This window comes from Microtus ochrogaster, chromosome 7 (genome assembly GCF_000317375.1).
Source record: "Microtus ochrogaster isolate Prairie Vole_2 chromosome 7, MicOch1.0, whole genome shotgun sequence".
In the NCBI taxonomy this organism is placed as follows: domain Eukaryota; kingdom Metazoa; phylum Chordata; class Mammalia; order Rodentia; family Cricetidae; genus Microtus; species Microtus ochrogaster.
In genome coordinates, this window is record NC_022014.1 from 60,400,252 (window position 1) to 60,417,597 (window position 17,346).

Below are 17,346 nucleotides of genomic sequence, written 5' to 3' on the forward strand. Positions count from 1 at the left end.
TCTCTCTCTCTCTCTCTCTCTCTCTCTCTCTCTCTCTCTCTCTTTTGCAGTAAAAGATGTAGCCTAGAGTGGCTCTGTGTACTTATTTAAACAAGGAGGCTGTTTATAATTTTTTTAATTAAAAGAAAACTTTCTTGCTATATTTTATCATTTATGTATGGATTTAAGGTTGGTTACATAACCCTTTTGTAGTTTTAAAAAAATATTTTATATGTAAGTGTGAATCAGAGTATATCTGTATGCACCATGTGCATGCGGTGCCAATGGAGGTCAGAAGAGGGTGTGGGAACTGAACCCTGGTACTCTGCAGAGCAGTGAGTACTCTTAGCTTCTGAGCCGTCTCTCTAGCCCATTTAAAGTTAATTTATAAAAAAGATTTATTTATTTATTTTATGTATATATGTTCTTGTCTACATGTACATCTGCACACCAGAAAGAGGGTATTAGATCTCATGACAGTTATGAGATGGTTGTGAGCCACCATGTGGGTGCTGGGAATTGAACTCAGGACCTCTGGAAGAGCAGCCCGTTCTCTTAATCACTGAGCCATCTCTCCAGCCCCTAAAGTTAATTTTTAAGGTTAGCAGATAGGATAGTAGATTTTATTATGGAAAAGGCTTGTTGATTATAGTATTAATATTTGTTCATCATAGTCAAATTTCTTATGAGTCAGTTTTGTTTATTTATTTGTTTATTCATTTACTTATTTATTGAGACAAAGTTTTACTGTATATCCCAGGCTAGCCTCAAAACACAACACTTTGACCTAAGTCTCTTAAGTTCTGTGATTCAGGTGTGTACCACAACATCTAGCCTGAATTTATTATTTTATTTTTATAGTAAATCCTCTAAAACCTTTATTTGTTTGTTTATTTTGTGTGTGTGTGTGTGTGAGTGCGTGCGCACCCCCAGCCATGCATACAGGTTGTACATGTGGAGGTCAGAGGACAGCTTGCAGCAGTCAGTTCTCTCTTTCTACCACGTGGGCTTTCAGGATCGAACTCTGCATCAAGTCTGACAGCAAGCACTTTTACCCATTGAGCCATTTTGCCAGCCCCCCAGTTTATTATTTTAAATAATTGATTGGTTTGGTGAAGTAACTGATTTATGCTCTTTAAATTATTAAGTTGTATGGGAGGGGTCTGTGTAACTGTAGGAACTTTAGACCCTATTGCTGCACTGCACTCAGTAGGAGCTTTAGTCCTTGAATTCATAAAATGGTTTGTAGATAAGAAGGTTGATTTGGGATGGGTGCTTGCTCCAGCATTCAGCATGTTAAATACATGAGAAGTTTTAGTGTAGAAGACTATATAAGCACTTTCAAAAATACTATTTATATATCTGGTTAAATTTTCTTTGCATGTTTGTCTGTTACAGCTCAGTCCTTTTGTTTACAGCGAGTTTGCCAGGGAGAGAAACCTTCATGTTTCGTTACTTGATCGACTCTACGAGCATTACCCTGCCGAGTTTCCATGTAGGATCCTCCTCTGTGAGAACTACCGCTCCCATGAAGCTATCATCAAGTAGGTGTGAGCTGTCCCCTCTGACTCACACTTGTACGGGTTGTGGGAGGGAACCCGGCCAGCACATGGCCAGGCACAGGTGATTTTAAGTGGATTATTTGTGGTCTCTCAGTGTTACAGACTATGCCCAGCTTTGTGTTTTTAAAAGAATACCTCAAAATCCAGAGTTTTGAGTACTAAAACTTCAGTTTTTTCTGGTCATGATATGTTTTTCTATGAATTAATACATAATCTATATGAAAAGTGACATGCCACATTATCTATTTTAAGAGAAAGAAAGAAAGGAAATGGAAAGAGAAAAACCCTGACACTGAGTTTTAAAAAAGACTTCTTTTTAAATATAGTACACATGTGTAAAGGAGTCATCTCCTATGTGACATCTGTGTGACCAACTCTTATGGCCAGCATCCAGTTGAAGGAGCAGAGTGTTGCCAACTGGGGGCCTCCATGTCCCCTTTTCCAGTCAACAGCCACGCCAGAAACAAACTCTGAAAGCTTCCTATATTTAATAATATCTGTTATGTCATGCCTGCGGAAAGCATTTTTAGATCTCTCTGGGAGCAGTTGCATGGATTCTGTTCTGTCGTCATCTCACACTGCTTTCCTTTTTCATGGTTGCCATCCATTCATAGTCAGTGATGAGTTTAGTACCAGACAATGTGTTTCTCAGCAAAGCCTGTTCACTTTACAGTTGGAGACTACAGTTGGTACATTGTATCTAAATCTGTATCTTTGTGTTTGCATGTGCAGTCACATGTCACTTCATCTTAGGATGCAGTCTGAGAACTGTCATTTGAACTTTGTCATCGTGTTAATATCACAGGATGCTTTTCACAGACTAAACAGTGTAACCAGTCTCTAACTCTAAACAGTATAATGAGTCTGCTAACTTGGTCTCATGGTAAACAAGAGATGTATGAGGCTGCTAGTATGACATAACAGACGGCTTTACAGACATGTTTTTATAGATGGAAGGATACACTCTGAAATAACAAGATACATAAAACAATAGAACAGTCCTTTGGAATAGGAATACTGTGCATCATTGTCCTTTGTGGGTTTCCACCAGCATCACCACAGAGGTGGGGACCTCTTAGTGCTGTGTTTTGGATGTGCTAGGAGATTTTCAGCTATGGTCTAGGCCATGGGGTCTATTGTTGAACCAAGGTTTGTTAGGTGACCCATGGCGGTTCATGATCCACATTACTGGGATTGCGCGTTAGCTAAGAAAACCCAGTTTAGGGATTTTTTTTCCCCAGAGCAGAGATTTTAACTAGTAGTAAATGCTCATCATTTCTTTTGCATTCTGGTTTCATTTCTTACAAAGCAATGCATTTAACAATGGTGTTATAGGGACTTTCTCTGTTACCACTGTCATTATTTTTGGGAAATTATTGGCATCATGAGTATTCAGTGTTTGGACAAAAATTAATTGTGGGCATAAATTAGTATTAGAATTCAGCAGGTTTTTGTGTAGGTGAAATTAATTTGGCTGATAGATTCCTTTGTTCTTTTCTTCCTCTGCAGCTATACCTCTGAGCTTTTCTATGAGGGTAAACTGATGGCCAGTGGAAAGCAGCCAGCACACAAGGACTTCTACCCACTAACATTTTTTACAGCACGAGGGGAAGATGTACAAGAAAAAAATAGCACAGCTTTTTATAACAATGCAGAGGTATCTTAGTTATTCATGCTGATTTTAATGTTTTCTTTGTCTGTTCTTTTGAGCATTCATTTTGAATCCAGGGTTGACAGTTTATAGTGTGTTGATTTCTTTTACAAGAAAAATTGAGCCAACTTTACATTTATTTATTAAGATGAATCTACAGGAGGGAAAAAAAATGATTTTATTCTTCTTTTTATGGGGGAGGGTTTTTTTATTTTTTTTATTTTTTTTTTTATTTTTTGAGACAGGGTTTCTTTGTAGCTTTGGGGCCTGTTCTGGAACTAGCTCTTGTAGACACAGAGATCCGCCTGCCTTTGCCTCCCTAGTACTGGGATTAAAGGCATGCTCCACCACTGCCCAGCTCTGATTTTATTCTTGTAATATTGTTAAAGCAGAAAACATAACTTTGTTAGGAAAAACCAATATATTCTGACATAGAGCATTATTAGCTTAAGTTTAAAGCAGATTTCTAGCTTATACTCAAAGGAGGCATCATTTTGAACAAAGAAGAGTTGAATTGAAGAATCCTGTGCTTCCGAGAGATCACACAGTCTTCAGCATTGGCGCACTGTCTCATCAGGGACTTCGTAATTCTCTTTTACAGTTTCTGCTTTCCAGAGAGAATGTGGGTGTCCTTAGGTCTTCAGATCAGGCAGCAGGCAAACTCACAAGGAAACCTTAAGGGAGTAGTAGGCTAGGAAGCCTGTGGCTAAGACTCCAGCTGTCACAGAAAGGTGAAGAAAATATGTGTGTTTCATTTCTAATCTCTGCTCATTATATTTATGAAAAAACAGCTTTTGTTACATAACAGGAGCTCATATGTTTCTTTAAAAATTGATCAGAGGGTTATAGTTAGAATTTAGTGCAGGAAAACCATCAGTACCACTTGCTCAAACCCTAGCCCCAAGCCAAGAAGCCTGACATTTTCATTAGTCTGTGCCATTTCATTTTAGGAACAGGTAAACTTTTCTTTACATAGAGCAAGACTGAAGGTGGGTGCTCAGCTCCCCTTTGTTGTGTTTGCACTCAGGCAAGGATTAAAATCGTGCACCACCACATTTGGCCTTTCTTCAATTATTTTATTTATATATACAAGTATATATTTGTTTTTTAACGTATCTTCTTATTTTGGTATTATTTTTAATCATAATTGTTATCTTTTATTTTTGAGATTAATTATATCATTTCCCCCTTGTAATTCCATCTTCCAGCTCCTCCATGTATCCCCTTACTCTCTTTGAAATTCATAACTTCTTTTTCTTTCATTTACACACACACATATATATATATATATATATGTATGCATGTATAATTTCCTCTTAAATATATAAATACAAGATGCTTAGTCTGTATAATGTTATGTGTATGATTTCAGGGCCGATCACGTGTAATTGGGTAACTGATCGATGTGCTTTTTCCTGAGGAAGACCATTTCTCTTGCTCTCAGCATTCCTAGGTTGCCTGTAGTTCTCTGTTTAGGATTAAAGCCTAAAGAACTTCCCCCTTCCATGTCAGCTGTCAATTGGTGTTACCCTTGCTCAGATCATGTTTAGGCAATCATGTTAAGTCAGACTTTATGGGTTAGCTTCTCTGACGTTTCTAGGAGACAAAATCTCATAGCATACTTCCTGTGCCTCTGGTTCTTAACAGTCTTTCCCCACCTCTTCCGAAATAATTTCTGAGCCTCAGGTGTAGGAGTTGTGTTGTGGATAAATATCAGTTGGAACTGGACTTTCCAGCTGTGCATTTTGAGCAACTGTGGTTTTCTGTAATGCTGAGAAATTTTCTTTTTTATTTTTTTTATTGAGAAAAGGAAAAAAAAACAAGTTTCCACCTCCTCCCAGCCGAGAAATTTTCTTGATTGAAGAGTGAGGATTACACTTGCCTGTGGATAGAAGGGTAAATGCTTAGATGTAACTAGGGATTATGCTTGATTAATAAAGTGGTGATTATAGATTCTCCTTTAAGGGCCATGACTTTACTAGCCCTGGGTTAACTGGGTTTCCAGCACCAGGAATGATTTCCCTATTGTTGAGTGGGTATTTAGTCCAATTCTATAGTTGTTGGTTACTGCCCAACCACCTGTGCCAGTACTGTATCCTTCGGGTTACTGTGCCATGCTGGTTGCTATGGTTCCTAACTGGATAGGACTGTTGTTTGCTTTCTTTCTTTGTGAGTCTTCATGGTGCCTTCTTATGCCATGAAAGTTAGTCCTCAGGGAGGGAGATTTCATGTCTGATCCAACTGGGTTCTCTGGGTCCTGTGTCCGAAGAATGTGGTATCTTCAACAATAGGGATTTATTTGTCTTTCACCTTTGCAGGTAACAGCTGTAGCATATATATTGTATTAGGAGTCTCTTAGACAACCTTGAACAGTAACTCAAAAGAGTGCTTCTCATGCCTAGTGCTGGTGTTTCATTGTTAGATAGTCTACAATGGTCCTTGTGGGGATCGTTGGCAGCCCAGATGGAAATTTCATTTACATTATTTCAGTGTATGTATTTGCAAACTTACATATATTATATATTTTGTTGTTTAGTGGTGTTTCTGTGGCCAATAGTATGTATGTAATCAGAATCTATTTCAGATTTATCTAACTAAATTTCAGTGATACGGAGAAACATCAACGTAGCTCTACATTTCCCCTCCCCTTTTCAGTTTTCATTCTCATACATATGTTGTCAATGTTTAATAATTTGAAAGATACCTTGTTAAATTGTGTGTGTGCGTGTTTTTACAATTCCAAGAGAAGAAAAGGGACAGACATATAGTTTAATTCCCCCTTGTGGGGATATCCACTACATTGAGCATGCTAGGTTGTGCTCCGCCAAGCTGCACTCACTCCTGCCCAGCCCTCTGTTTCTGTTCCTATGCTCTTCAGCTCCCTGGTGCTTTCTGTGACTACCTGCCTTTTGTGTGCTTACTGTCAACACATAGTGTATTTCTGTATGCTGTAGCTTGACATTATTTTATACAATTGCTCTTTAAATTAGTTGAGAGGAGGAAGAAAAGGAAACAGCTATGTTCTGCCTTTTGTAACCATCTACAGGGTTACACTCTCAGCAACACTATGGATTTACATTGCTATATAGTGATATTTGGTTTGGAAGAATGTTCCTTAGTATTTCTGGTCAGTTATTTTGGTAGTAGGAAATTCTCTCAGGTTTGTTTATCTGTGAATGTCTTTATTTTCCCTCTGTTTTGAAAGTTTTGCTAGATGTAAGGTCAGTCCCCGCCACCATACTGAATTTCCCTCCTCTTACTGATGAGAAGTTATCTGTTTATTGTTAGTGTCCCTTTGTAAATATGGCTGGTTTTCTTTTCCTGTTCTCAAGGTTTCATTTTTGTCTTTGATTTTGAGCATTTTGACTGTGATATGTCTAGGTGCACATTTTAGTATATATCTTAACTTGAAATTCATTGTATTTATATGTGCTTTTAATCAGGGAAAGACATATTTTAGCCACCATTTCCTTGGACATTTTTATTAGGATGTATTAATTGTAAAGAGTAACCGGTTTCCTCATGCATGTGTATTAAGTGTTTTGGTCATGTTTACCCCTTTTCCTTTTCTTACTTCTCCTGATAACCATCCTTCTACATCCGCACCATTTCTTATCTCCCAGATTTTACATGTCCACAACAACAGACCATTTGTCTTTGTGAAATTGGCTTATTTCACCTTTAATATGATGATCTAGTTCTTTCATTTCCTTCCTCCCAGCCCTCTATTTTTTCCCCTTTAATGGCTGAATAAAACTCAATTTTTGGTAGGCGTATATACAAACACGCACATATTGTGTGTTTGTTTTTATTTCTCTGTATAGTCGTGGCTGTCCTGGAACTTGCTCTATAGACCAGGCTGGTCTTGAACTCACAGAGATCCACCTGCCTCTGCCTGCCAAATTCTGAGATTAAATGTGTCTGCCACCATGGACAGCCTGATTTTCTTTGATTATGTTTAATTTTTTTCCTTCTCTCTATCTGATTTTCTTTAATATTAGAACACATTGGAGCTTAGCGATGTCTCTTTGGTAATTTTTCTTCAGTGACTTTCCTCACTTTACGTTGTATTCTCTAACTTACCTTTTTGTTTGATGAGCTCTTCTGTCAGCACAGATCTGTTGAATCCTGCTAGTATCTTTTTTTCATGTCAGTTATCTTAGTTTTAGTTCTTTGGGGCATGAATTGTGATCCAACTGAAGTTGTTGTTGGTTTTTTTTTTTTTTTTTTTTGGCAGTGTTGCCACTTTCTGAGCTTACTTTTAAAAATTTTATTTATTAAGTGTCTGTCAGCCACCCAGGATTGGTGCTTGGAAACAAACTTGGGTCTTCTGGAAGAGTAGAAAGTACCGTTAGCTGCTGAACCATCTCCCCAGCCTCCAGGAGGAATCTTCTGCATTTAGACCAAGGGAAGTTGGGATCCACTGATGCTCACTGGCCACCAAATGTGCAAAGGATAGGGTTTTTGTCCTGAGAAGGACCGCACTCTTCTCCTGCTGTCTTCTTCAGATCTCCCCTGGGCTGTAGGAGATAGGAACAGGGGGGTTCAGGATCTACCCAGCTGCCACCACCTGCTCAATACAGTCCTTTTGCAGTAGGGAACTGTGGAAAATAGAGTCCACCAGTGTTTACGAGTTACTAAAGCCTCCTGTAATAGCTTCTTCAACATTTGAAGGAGATGGAAATTGGCTGCTGAAGCAGTTCTGGAAGCAGTCCCCAGTGTGGTTGCCCAGCCTCTCTTTCTTCTTACTGAGGGACTGCAGATTTCATTAAATAGATGTTTCCCTCTTGCTTGTAAGCTCTTGGATCAATCTCTAGGGTCTTTGCTGAGTTTGGCTAGGCTATAACAGTTCTATTGGGAGGCAGTTTTCATTTTGTTACCATTTTATTCTACTTAGAATGTAGGAACAGAGGGATAGGGTAGGGCAGTGGTTAGGTTGTTGCTTCATGGTAGAGACTGTTGGGGTTTTGCAACAGAACATCTTCTGTGTTTCATTTACCCCGTATCTGTCCATACAGGCAAAGCCATGCTTCTCATATTCCTTATTGCAGTAGACATTGTAACTTCAAATAGAAATTGTTACTAAATACTGAATAAATATAGTTAAAAGACATTTAAAATTTCTACTTCATCTATACAACATTAGGGTATTGCCTGATTTTGGATTGACCTTGCCAGATAGAAAGACAGATGGATATGTGCAAGGAAGGAAGGTAGAAAGGAAGAAAAGAAAGATGGGTGGATGGATGGATAGATAGAGGGATAAATGGGAAGAAAGAATGAAAGATACTTGCCAGATAGATAGACAGACAGATAGTAGGTAAGTAGATAAGTATATAGGTAGGTAGATAGACATATATGATTGTTTTCTAAGTAATAATCTATTTTTTGATCAATTCATTGAGATAATGTATACAAACTGTACTAAAAACCCTATATAACCTGGCAAGTAGGGGCCCAGCAACTTGCTGTATAAAATCTATAGAAAATTTCATGTGATGGCTTTGCTGAACTTGTACCACAGTAGGGAGCAGATTCTGAAAGTTTCTTTGAAATTTGTCTTAGTCCCAGCTGAGGTTTGTGTCACATAACAGCTGTTGGAAATGCCCTACTTAGTTGTATCAGTAGGTCACAACAGGGACAATACCAGGTTTTGTCCTCCTGAGACTCAGTGGAATCTTCTGGTTGGTTGGGTAGTTTCTTGGCTTGCTCTAGAGTAGACTGAGAAGCACCAGAGTGGTGTGGACTTGCTTCCCTGCTTTCCCTACATTCTTGATTCTACCCTGTTTTTCTGTGACACTCCAGCTCTTTACTTTAAGAATGGGACATGTGGAAAATGTAGCCACTTGCTCAGCACATTTTCTTGTTTTCAATGTTTCCTAGTCACAATATTATAGGATTTTGTTGTAAGGAGGCATCTTGTTCATTTCCCGGCTCTATACTACTGAAATAATCACACAGAAACAGTATTAATTAAATCACTGCTTGGCCCATTAGCTCTAGCTTCTTATTTGCTAACTCTTACATCTTAATTTAACCCATCTTCATTAATCTGTTCATTACCATGAGGTCATGGGCTACCAGCAAAGTTTCAGCACGTCTGTCTCCAGCGGTGGCTTTATGGCTTCTCCCTGATTCTGCTTTCTTTCTCCCAGCATTCAGTTTAGTTTTCCCTGCCTGGCTCTGCTCTACCCTATTATAGGCCCAAAAGAACTTAATAACCAACAGTATTCACAGCATACAGGGGGGAATCTCACATCAGGATTTTACTGTTTGAAATGTGAATGCAATGTTATCTTCCTTACTATGTTTTTGTCAGGAATGCTCTATTCTCTTTAGTGGATTGGTTTCTAAATGGCATTTGCTAAAATGCAGCCATGTAACAGTCTGCTTCAGCTACCATATTCTTTGCTCAAACCCCAGTGGTAATTTTAACAAGTATGTTTGTTTAAAGGTATTTGAAGTCGTGGAACGTGTAGAGGAGCTAAGAAGGAAGTGGCCAGTAGCATGGGGGAAGTTAGATGACGGCAGTATTGGTGTGGTGACTCCATATGCTGATCAGGTGTTTAGGATACGTGCTGAACTTCGGAAAAAGAGACTATCTGATGTGAATGTAGAAAGGGTGCTAAATGTTCAAGGTAAGTGTTAACTGTAATGAACTACATTATTCAAATGTCTTAAAGTGTGTCCAGATTGGAATTTTTAATTCTATTAAATAATCTTAGATCTTTAAGAACTATGATATAAAGAAAGAAAGAAAAGAAATTTCCTTACTCTTTTGGGCCAGCAATGATATATTGATTTCCTGCCAAGCTCTTTAATACTAAATTTGCATGTTTATTAAAATTGCAATACCAAATAAAAATAGTAATAACAAATTGAATTTTCTATCACTACAGTTATATGATGTCACAGATACCTACGATATAACAATATGCAACATAATACATTCTGTTGTACTGTATTTGGGAACTAATTTGAAATATTTTATCTGTAGACCTCCTTAAGCCAGCAAACGTGTTTTTACTATTCATGAAATGAGTTATTATAAACTTTGTGCCTTTAAATACATGAAGCAGTATGATAATGTGAGCACTAGAAAAGCCCCAGGGATGTTAGGTACATGATGCAACAGGAAGGGTCATCCAGTGTCTAGATCATGGGGAGCAAGGGCTCCCCTCTACCCCCATTCATGGCACACTCAATTGGGTATTTCAGTAATGAACACAAATGCTCACAGGGTAAATGTAGGTCAACTGATGCTCTATTCTGTGTCCACATGAATGAGGAGCAGATGAAGATGAAGGGCTAGAGAAGAGAAAACTGAACCTGATATTAGCACCGTTGTCAAATGTTTGGATCCCTAACTCCGTCAGGCTTCTTTGTGACATTAGCCTTGTCTGTCCTGTCTGGCAGGAGAGTAAATGGCCCTGCTTCCAGGAAGAAGCTTCTTTTGTAGGGTGGATGTTTGGCTAGATAATCTCAAAGATTGGTCCCAGCAATAATGATTAGGAGAAAACATTAAGCTAGGGTGGTGGTACATACCTGTGATCTGAGCATTCAAAAGGCTGAGACAGATCATCAGGAGTTTCACAGCAGCCTGGACTACACAGTGGATTTAGGGCCAACCTTGACAATTTAGCAAGATTCTGTTTTTAAAAGCAAAACAATTATCATAATAACTTTTTTGGTGTGGTAAAATACCAATAAAAAACTTCTGCATTTTGAGCATTTTCATGAGAGCAGTTCAGTGGCAAGCGGTACCTTCATTCCTGTGGTGTATCACCACAGCTATCACCACCACCACCCATCACTAGAGCTGTCTGTCTTCCCAAACTGAGGCCCTGCGCCCATTAAGACCTCCCATTCTTCTCCAGTCCTCGGCCAGCACTATTCTGTTCTCCCTTCTCTCTGTGTGAATTTCCCTACTTTAGGGCCTCATCTAATTAGACTAAGATAGTGCAGCTTGAATAGTTCTTGCTCACAGTGCTTGGGGCAGGCGTACTTTAGATCTCACAGCTGTCCTCTAATTTAGGGCTTAAAAAAGCTCACATTGTAGCTGTCCTTCTGTGACTAGGTTTTGATCACTTAACACAGTGCCTCTAAGGTTCATTCATGTTGTAGCATGTGTCAGCCGAGTAACTTACTGTGTGTAATTACACCAGTGTGTCTGTGGACACTGGGTCACACTTTTTGGCATCATGAGCAAGGCTTCAGTGAGCATGGGTGCAAAGTTCTCATGGAGACCTTGCTTGCAGTGTGGGGGTTTTCTCTGAGGTGGTCTTGCTGAATCAGATGGGCACTCTGTCATTTTTGAGGTCCTGCCACGGTTTTCCAGAGCAGCCACACGTCTCACAGCTGTGCACAGGTTGGGATTCCTCACGTCACGCCAGCACTTGTGCTTCAGCAATCATGACTTTAACGTTGTGGGATTTATTCTGTCAGAGATTCAGTGATGATCTCGCCTTTTTTTCCAATTTTTTGTAGGAAAGCAATTCAGAGTTCTGTTTCTTAGCACAGTGCGTACACGCCACACTTGCAAGCATAAGCAGACACCAATTAAAAAGAAAGAGCAACTTCTGGAAGACTCCACTGAGGACTTAGATTATGGTTTTTTATCTAACTACAAACTTCTCAATACTGCCATCACAAGAGCACAGTCCCTGGTTGCTGTGGTGGGAGACCCCATTGCTCTGTGCTCTGTCGGAAGGTGTAGGTAAGTCTGTGTTACTGAACTGAGAGACTCAAAATGGGAAATATGGAGGAATTTGCACCCTTATGCATGTATTTATCTGTATGACTTCATGGTGAATTAAAATCAGGCTTACTGATAATGTTACCTGACACCCAGTATTAGAGAGAGATATTTTATTTAGTGCCTGTTCATGGTATATGTGTAACTGTAGATTCAGTCAGCCACTAGCTAGCAGATACTTCCCATGTCTTTGTTCTTTGCACTCCTCTACCTGGAGACAGTCGGTGAGCAAAGACACATCTGTCTCTGTGGTGCTTACACTTTATTTGGTAGGAAATGAAGGCTGACAACAAATTAAATAAGATCATTGCATAGTATTTACTAAATAAATTAATACAAAAAAAATGAGAGCATGGGGAGCTTTTAGGAGTGACAGGTGAGATAAAGTGGTTTGGGACCAGAAAGGATGTGGTCAGAGGAGCCTCCCCACCAAGCTGACTCAGATGACTTTGGAAGTGCCAGGGTGAGCTTTGCATACCAGCAGCTGAAGTGCTGTAGGAAGAGGGGCCAGCTGGTGCCAGAACCCTGAGGTGGGGTATGTGTGTGTGTATCTTTGGACAAGTTTAAATTTTTTACTGTCTACTGCCTTTTATCTTCTCCTTGCTTCATTATTTTCATTTCTTAAAAACTTAATTTTATTATTAAATTTATTTTTTACAATTTAATACATGTTTATAATATAGTCTAATAAAACTCAGTTCCAAGTTTTGATGAATTTTTGTAGTCATTTTCTTTTAAGGCTTTTGTTTGTTTGTTCATTTGTATCAAGACAGAGTTTCTCTGTGTATCCCTGACTGTCCTGGAACTTGCTCTGTAGGTCAGGCTGGCCTAGAACTCACAGAGATCCTTCTCCTTCTGCTTCTTGAGTGCTGGGATTAAAGGCATGCACAGTCATGTCCTTTGCAGGGCTTCTTAATTTAAATAATCTTTATGTCTGGTTAAAATTAAAATACCTTAAAATTAAGGGAATAGAAGTAAGTGACCATAACTTGTTTTAGGGTAATTTTATTATTCATTATGCTATAAGTAAGAACAATGGTTCTACTAAAATATAGCTGAAATACCATCTAGACATTTTCTGTACAGTTGTGATCTTGACCAGTTAAGAATGTAAACTGTATGAAGCCAGGACTGTAAGATTCAACTTTTGCAGCATTGAAAAACCGCTAAAAAATAATTTTTAAAGAAATTTATAATATTCTGTTATGAAAAAGAGAGAAATATGCTAGAGGGCTAATTGCATTTTATAGGTGTGACTATAAATTCAGAATGGTAAAAAGAAGTCAGGCAGTCACTAAGCTGCCCTGGTACTTTTTCTTTCTTTCCTGTAGTCTATCTTATAATTCATTTTTATTTTAAATTATGCATATGTGTATATTTGTGTATGGGTATGTGCATGTGAGGGCAGGTGTCTGGAGTTACAGATGGTTATGAGTCACCTGACATGGGTGCTGGGAACCAAACTCATATCCTTTGGGAGAACAGCAAGTGTTTTTTTGTTAGTTTGGTTTGGTTTGGTTTTTTCGAGGCAGGGTTTCTCTGTGTAATAGGCTGTCTTGGAACTCACTCTGCCTCTGCCTCCTGAGTACTGGGATTAAAGGCATGCACCACCACCACTGCCCAGCAAGTGCTCTTAGCCACTGAGCTGTGACTGCAGCCTCTGCACCTATGCTTGAGATAGGAATCTCTCACTGAACCTGGAGCTCACCAGTTTGCTAGTCTGACTGGTTAGGACCCTGCCTGCCCAACTCTACCTTTGTCCTCTCGCCCCCCACTCCTCAGCACTGGGATTACAGGCCTGGGCCTCCATACTGAACCGTCCTTAGCCCCAAGTCATTCATACAGCTCCAAATTAGTAGAATCTTCTATAGGGGAAAGCTGCTAACAAAAGAATCCACCTTTTTTTTTTTTCTTTTTGTTTTTGTTTTGTTTTTTAGGGTTTTGCTGTAGTTTTGGAGCCTGTCCTGGAACTAGCTCTTGTAGACCTGGCTGGCGTTGAACTCACAGAGATCTGCCTGCCTCTGCCTCCCAAGTGCTGAGATTAAAGGTGTGTGCCACCACCGCCCAGCCAACCTTTTCTTTTTAAAAGTAAGCTCATAGGTTTCATAGCTCACCTAGGAGCAGTTCTGTGGTCACATGACATCACTTTTATGTCTAAAAATTTGTCATTTGTTTATAATCATTAATGGCAAAATCTGGATAAAGGAATGTATGATATATGTGTGGGCTTTAATACTACAGCACATATACAGATGTCCACAGGTAACTGTAGTTGGGTCTCCCTTTCCACCTTTACATGAGCTCCAGGAATTACACTTGGATTATCATGTCGGCACAGCCAGCACTTTTACTGACTAAGCCATCTCACCAGTCAAGGCCAAGAATATTAATGAGTCTCCTAATTTTATTCACATCCTGAGAATTTTGCTTTAGTTCCTCAACTGTCTATCCAAAGCGTGTTGGTTAGAATGTTGCAGTCTCTAACATTACAGGCCAAGTCCAGGGGATGTGCTGTGACTCCCTAATCCTGTGAGAATGGAGAAGTAGATTCTGTGTAGTTTGACCTCTTCAGCACCCTCCCACTTTGCGTGCTGTTTATTAGAAAGTAACATGCTTGTTTCAGGTGTTACTGGTTTTCAGGAAAGGGTTCATGTGTATTACACCAGCTTGATCTATTCTTTTTGTTGTTGTTATTTTGAACAGAATTTGTCCATTAGACTGAAATAGATACAATGAACTTCTTCCTCCCCACTAGCAAATATTAATCCAGCAGCTGCTCTTGTCCACCACCTCTGTCAGGTGCTGCCTTGTGTACTATGCACACATTGCCCTATTTAGTCAAACCAACAACCGAACAGCAAGCCGTTTTCCTTTCATTTTGAATGGGCAGCCTGATGGAGTGAGTTTAAGTAAAACTACTCAAGGCTTCATGTGGTTCATGAAAACAGTGTCAGAAATGACTTCAGAACTCAGGCCCTTCTCAGACATCCTCCTTGCCCATGAAGAAATGACATGTTTTGCACATGACAAATCTGTGCCAAGTGGCAGGGTGGTGACACAATGGTTATGTTGTTCCACATCCCAGCCTTGGAGGAATGCTTTCTTTCAACTGGATTCCATCATTAACACATTTCACTAACTTGGTAAATAGCAACATATTTAATGCACATGTAGACTGTGACCCAAGGACAGCGAGGGAATACTTATTTGGTGTATGTGTGTGTGCACACATGTATGAGTTCTGGACTTGTGTGAGTTTGTGTGCATGTATGTGTGTTTCTGTGTCTCTGTGTGTATCTTGGTGTGTATATGTGCGTGTTCACATGACTTTTCAGGTTTTACCAGTGAATGTAGAACCAAAGCTAACACAAAGTCCAAAGCGTATTTAGTTTGGTTCATGCTTCCTTTACTTATTACAAGTCATGTTCAGCTGGAGAGGTTGTCTCAGCCAGGAAGGTGCTTGCCACAGAGGCATGAGGACCTGAGTCCAATTTCCAGGTCTCCCCCAAACCCCAAATAAATCCAGGTGCTCCAGATGCTGGCCAGTGAGAGACCCTGTCTTAAAAAACAACAGCAAAGCAAGGTTGACTACTCCTGACGTTGACCTCTGACCTCCATCCCTTTGCCCTCACTCCCATACACAAAACGTAGCATTATGTCTTCTCAGATCCAGGAAATTAAGTAGCAGTGCATAGATGTAAGTGGCTTTCTAGCTAACATTTCTCTTTAAAAAATGGTCAGCGTAATAAGAGATTGCCAGAGTAGGGAGATTGCCAAGAGTGGTGAGTTCTCATCCCCAGAGTACGGTTGAAATTCTCACATGCGCTTCCACTTCCTGTGTTGGAAATGCCTGATGGGCGAAGGAAAGAGCTGACCCCACAAGTTGTCCTCTGACCTCCACTCACATGCCATGGCCCGCACTCATACACACACAGTCAAAGTGTAATACTTTATTTTAAAGAGCTTTTATGGAGAAGAAAACTCAAAATTCTTTTAGCTTTAAAACTAAGAATTTTGGGAACAGGCAAGATAGCTCAGTAGTAAAGGCCTTTGCCATATAAGCCTAGAGACCCATGTAAAGGGGAGAGCCAGTGTCACAAAGTCCTCTGGCTTCCACATGCACGTCATAGAACGTGCTCCCACTAAAAAGCCAGGACTTACTTTGTAGGAAGTAGTACACACTTACTTACCTGAGCTGTACGAGGCCCTGGGTGACTCTCCAGTACCTCTATTCCCTGTGTTTTTCTCTGAAAGTTTAGAAGTGAGAAGCTTGAGAAACATGATGAGGAATGATAGTCATAGTGTTTGTTCTGTGCACGGAGAAGCCAGTACAAAAGAGAAACGTTCCAGAGGTCACTGCATATTGCAGCTACTAGGACAGAACCAGGACCTTTTGCTCTGTCCATGGGACCTGAAGATAAGTCAGGTCTAGAATATAAATTCCATCTTTTGAAACTTGATTTATTTATAGTGTTTAGAATGCTTCTGACATGGTGTCCTTTAAGCCAGGTGTGGTGGCTTCTGCCTGTAATCCTAGCAATTGGAAGGTTGAGGCAGTAAGATTGTTGTGAGTTCCAGGCCAGCTTGGGCTAGAGAGTGAGACACTGTCTTAAACAACTACAGCAGTAAAAGCAAAAAGACACCCCCCCCCCCAAAAAAAAAAAGATGAAAAACATCCTATAGCTGAAAGATTATTTGATTATGATCTCTGGGGTTAATGAACCGTTTTCCATGAAATGTGAGGTTCTTTGACATTTTTGCTTAATTCGGTGTTGTTTCAGCTCCTACACAAAGCTGAGGTCCATATGGGTATGGCATGTGAAATTTAAGAAGGTAGTTTAAGGGGCTGGAGAGGTGGCTCATCGGATAAAAGCACCAGCTGCTCTTCTAGAGGGCCTGCGTTTGATTCCCAGCACCCATGTGGCAGCTCACAGCTGTCTGTAACACCAGTCCCAAGGGATCTGATGCCTCTTCTTCTGGCTTCTGTGGGCACCCAGTACAGATATATATGTAGGCAAAACACCCATACCTACAAACTAATAAAATTATCAAGACATCTTAAAATAGCATATTCTAAGAACATCACACCGTTTAAACTGGAAGTGAAACTATGTAAAGTGGAGTTGATATTACAGATTAAGCCAGGCAGAATAACAAAGAATCCACTGGGTCTGGGGAGATGGCTCAATGGTTAAGAGTGCTTGCTGCTCTTCCAGAGGACCAGAGTTCAGCTCCCAGCACCCATGTCAGGCAGCCCATAACTTCCTATAACTTTAGCTCTAGGGGATCCATCATCTCTTCTGGCCTCTCTGGGCATTTGAACACATGTGGCATGCGCGCGCGCGCGCGCGCGCACACACACACACACACACACACACACACACACACACACACACACA

General features: G+C 40.0%; 1 protein-coding gene across 7 annotated transcripts in view; it reads left to right on the forward strand.

The window, feature by feature from the left end:
- Positions 1–17,346, forward strand: part of Helz (helicase with zinc finger) — a 147,389-nt gene that overhangs the window by 88,634 nt on the left and 41,409 nt on the right. For all 7 annotated transcript variants that reach the window (XM_026780158.1, XM_005350436.3, XM_013347521.2 and 4 more), the window contains 4 exons: positions 1,378–1,523; positions 3,051–3,198; positions 9,647–9,830; positions 11,680–11,908. In XM_026780158.1, coding sequence (XP_026635959.1) covers positions 1,378–1,523; positions 3,051–3,198; positions 9,647–9,830; positions 11,680–11,908 — 707 coding nt within the window. The remainder of the gene's footprint in view (positions 1–1,377; positions 1,524–3,050; positions 3,199–9,646; positions 9,831–11,679; positions 11,909–17,346) is intronic.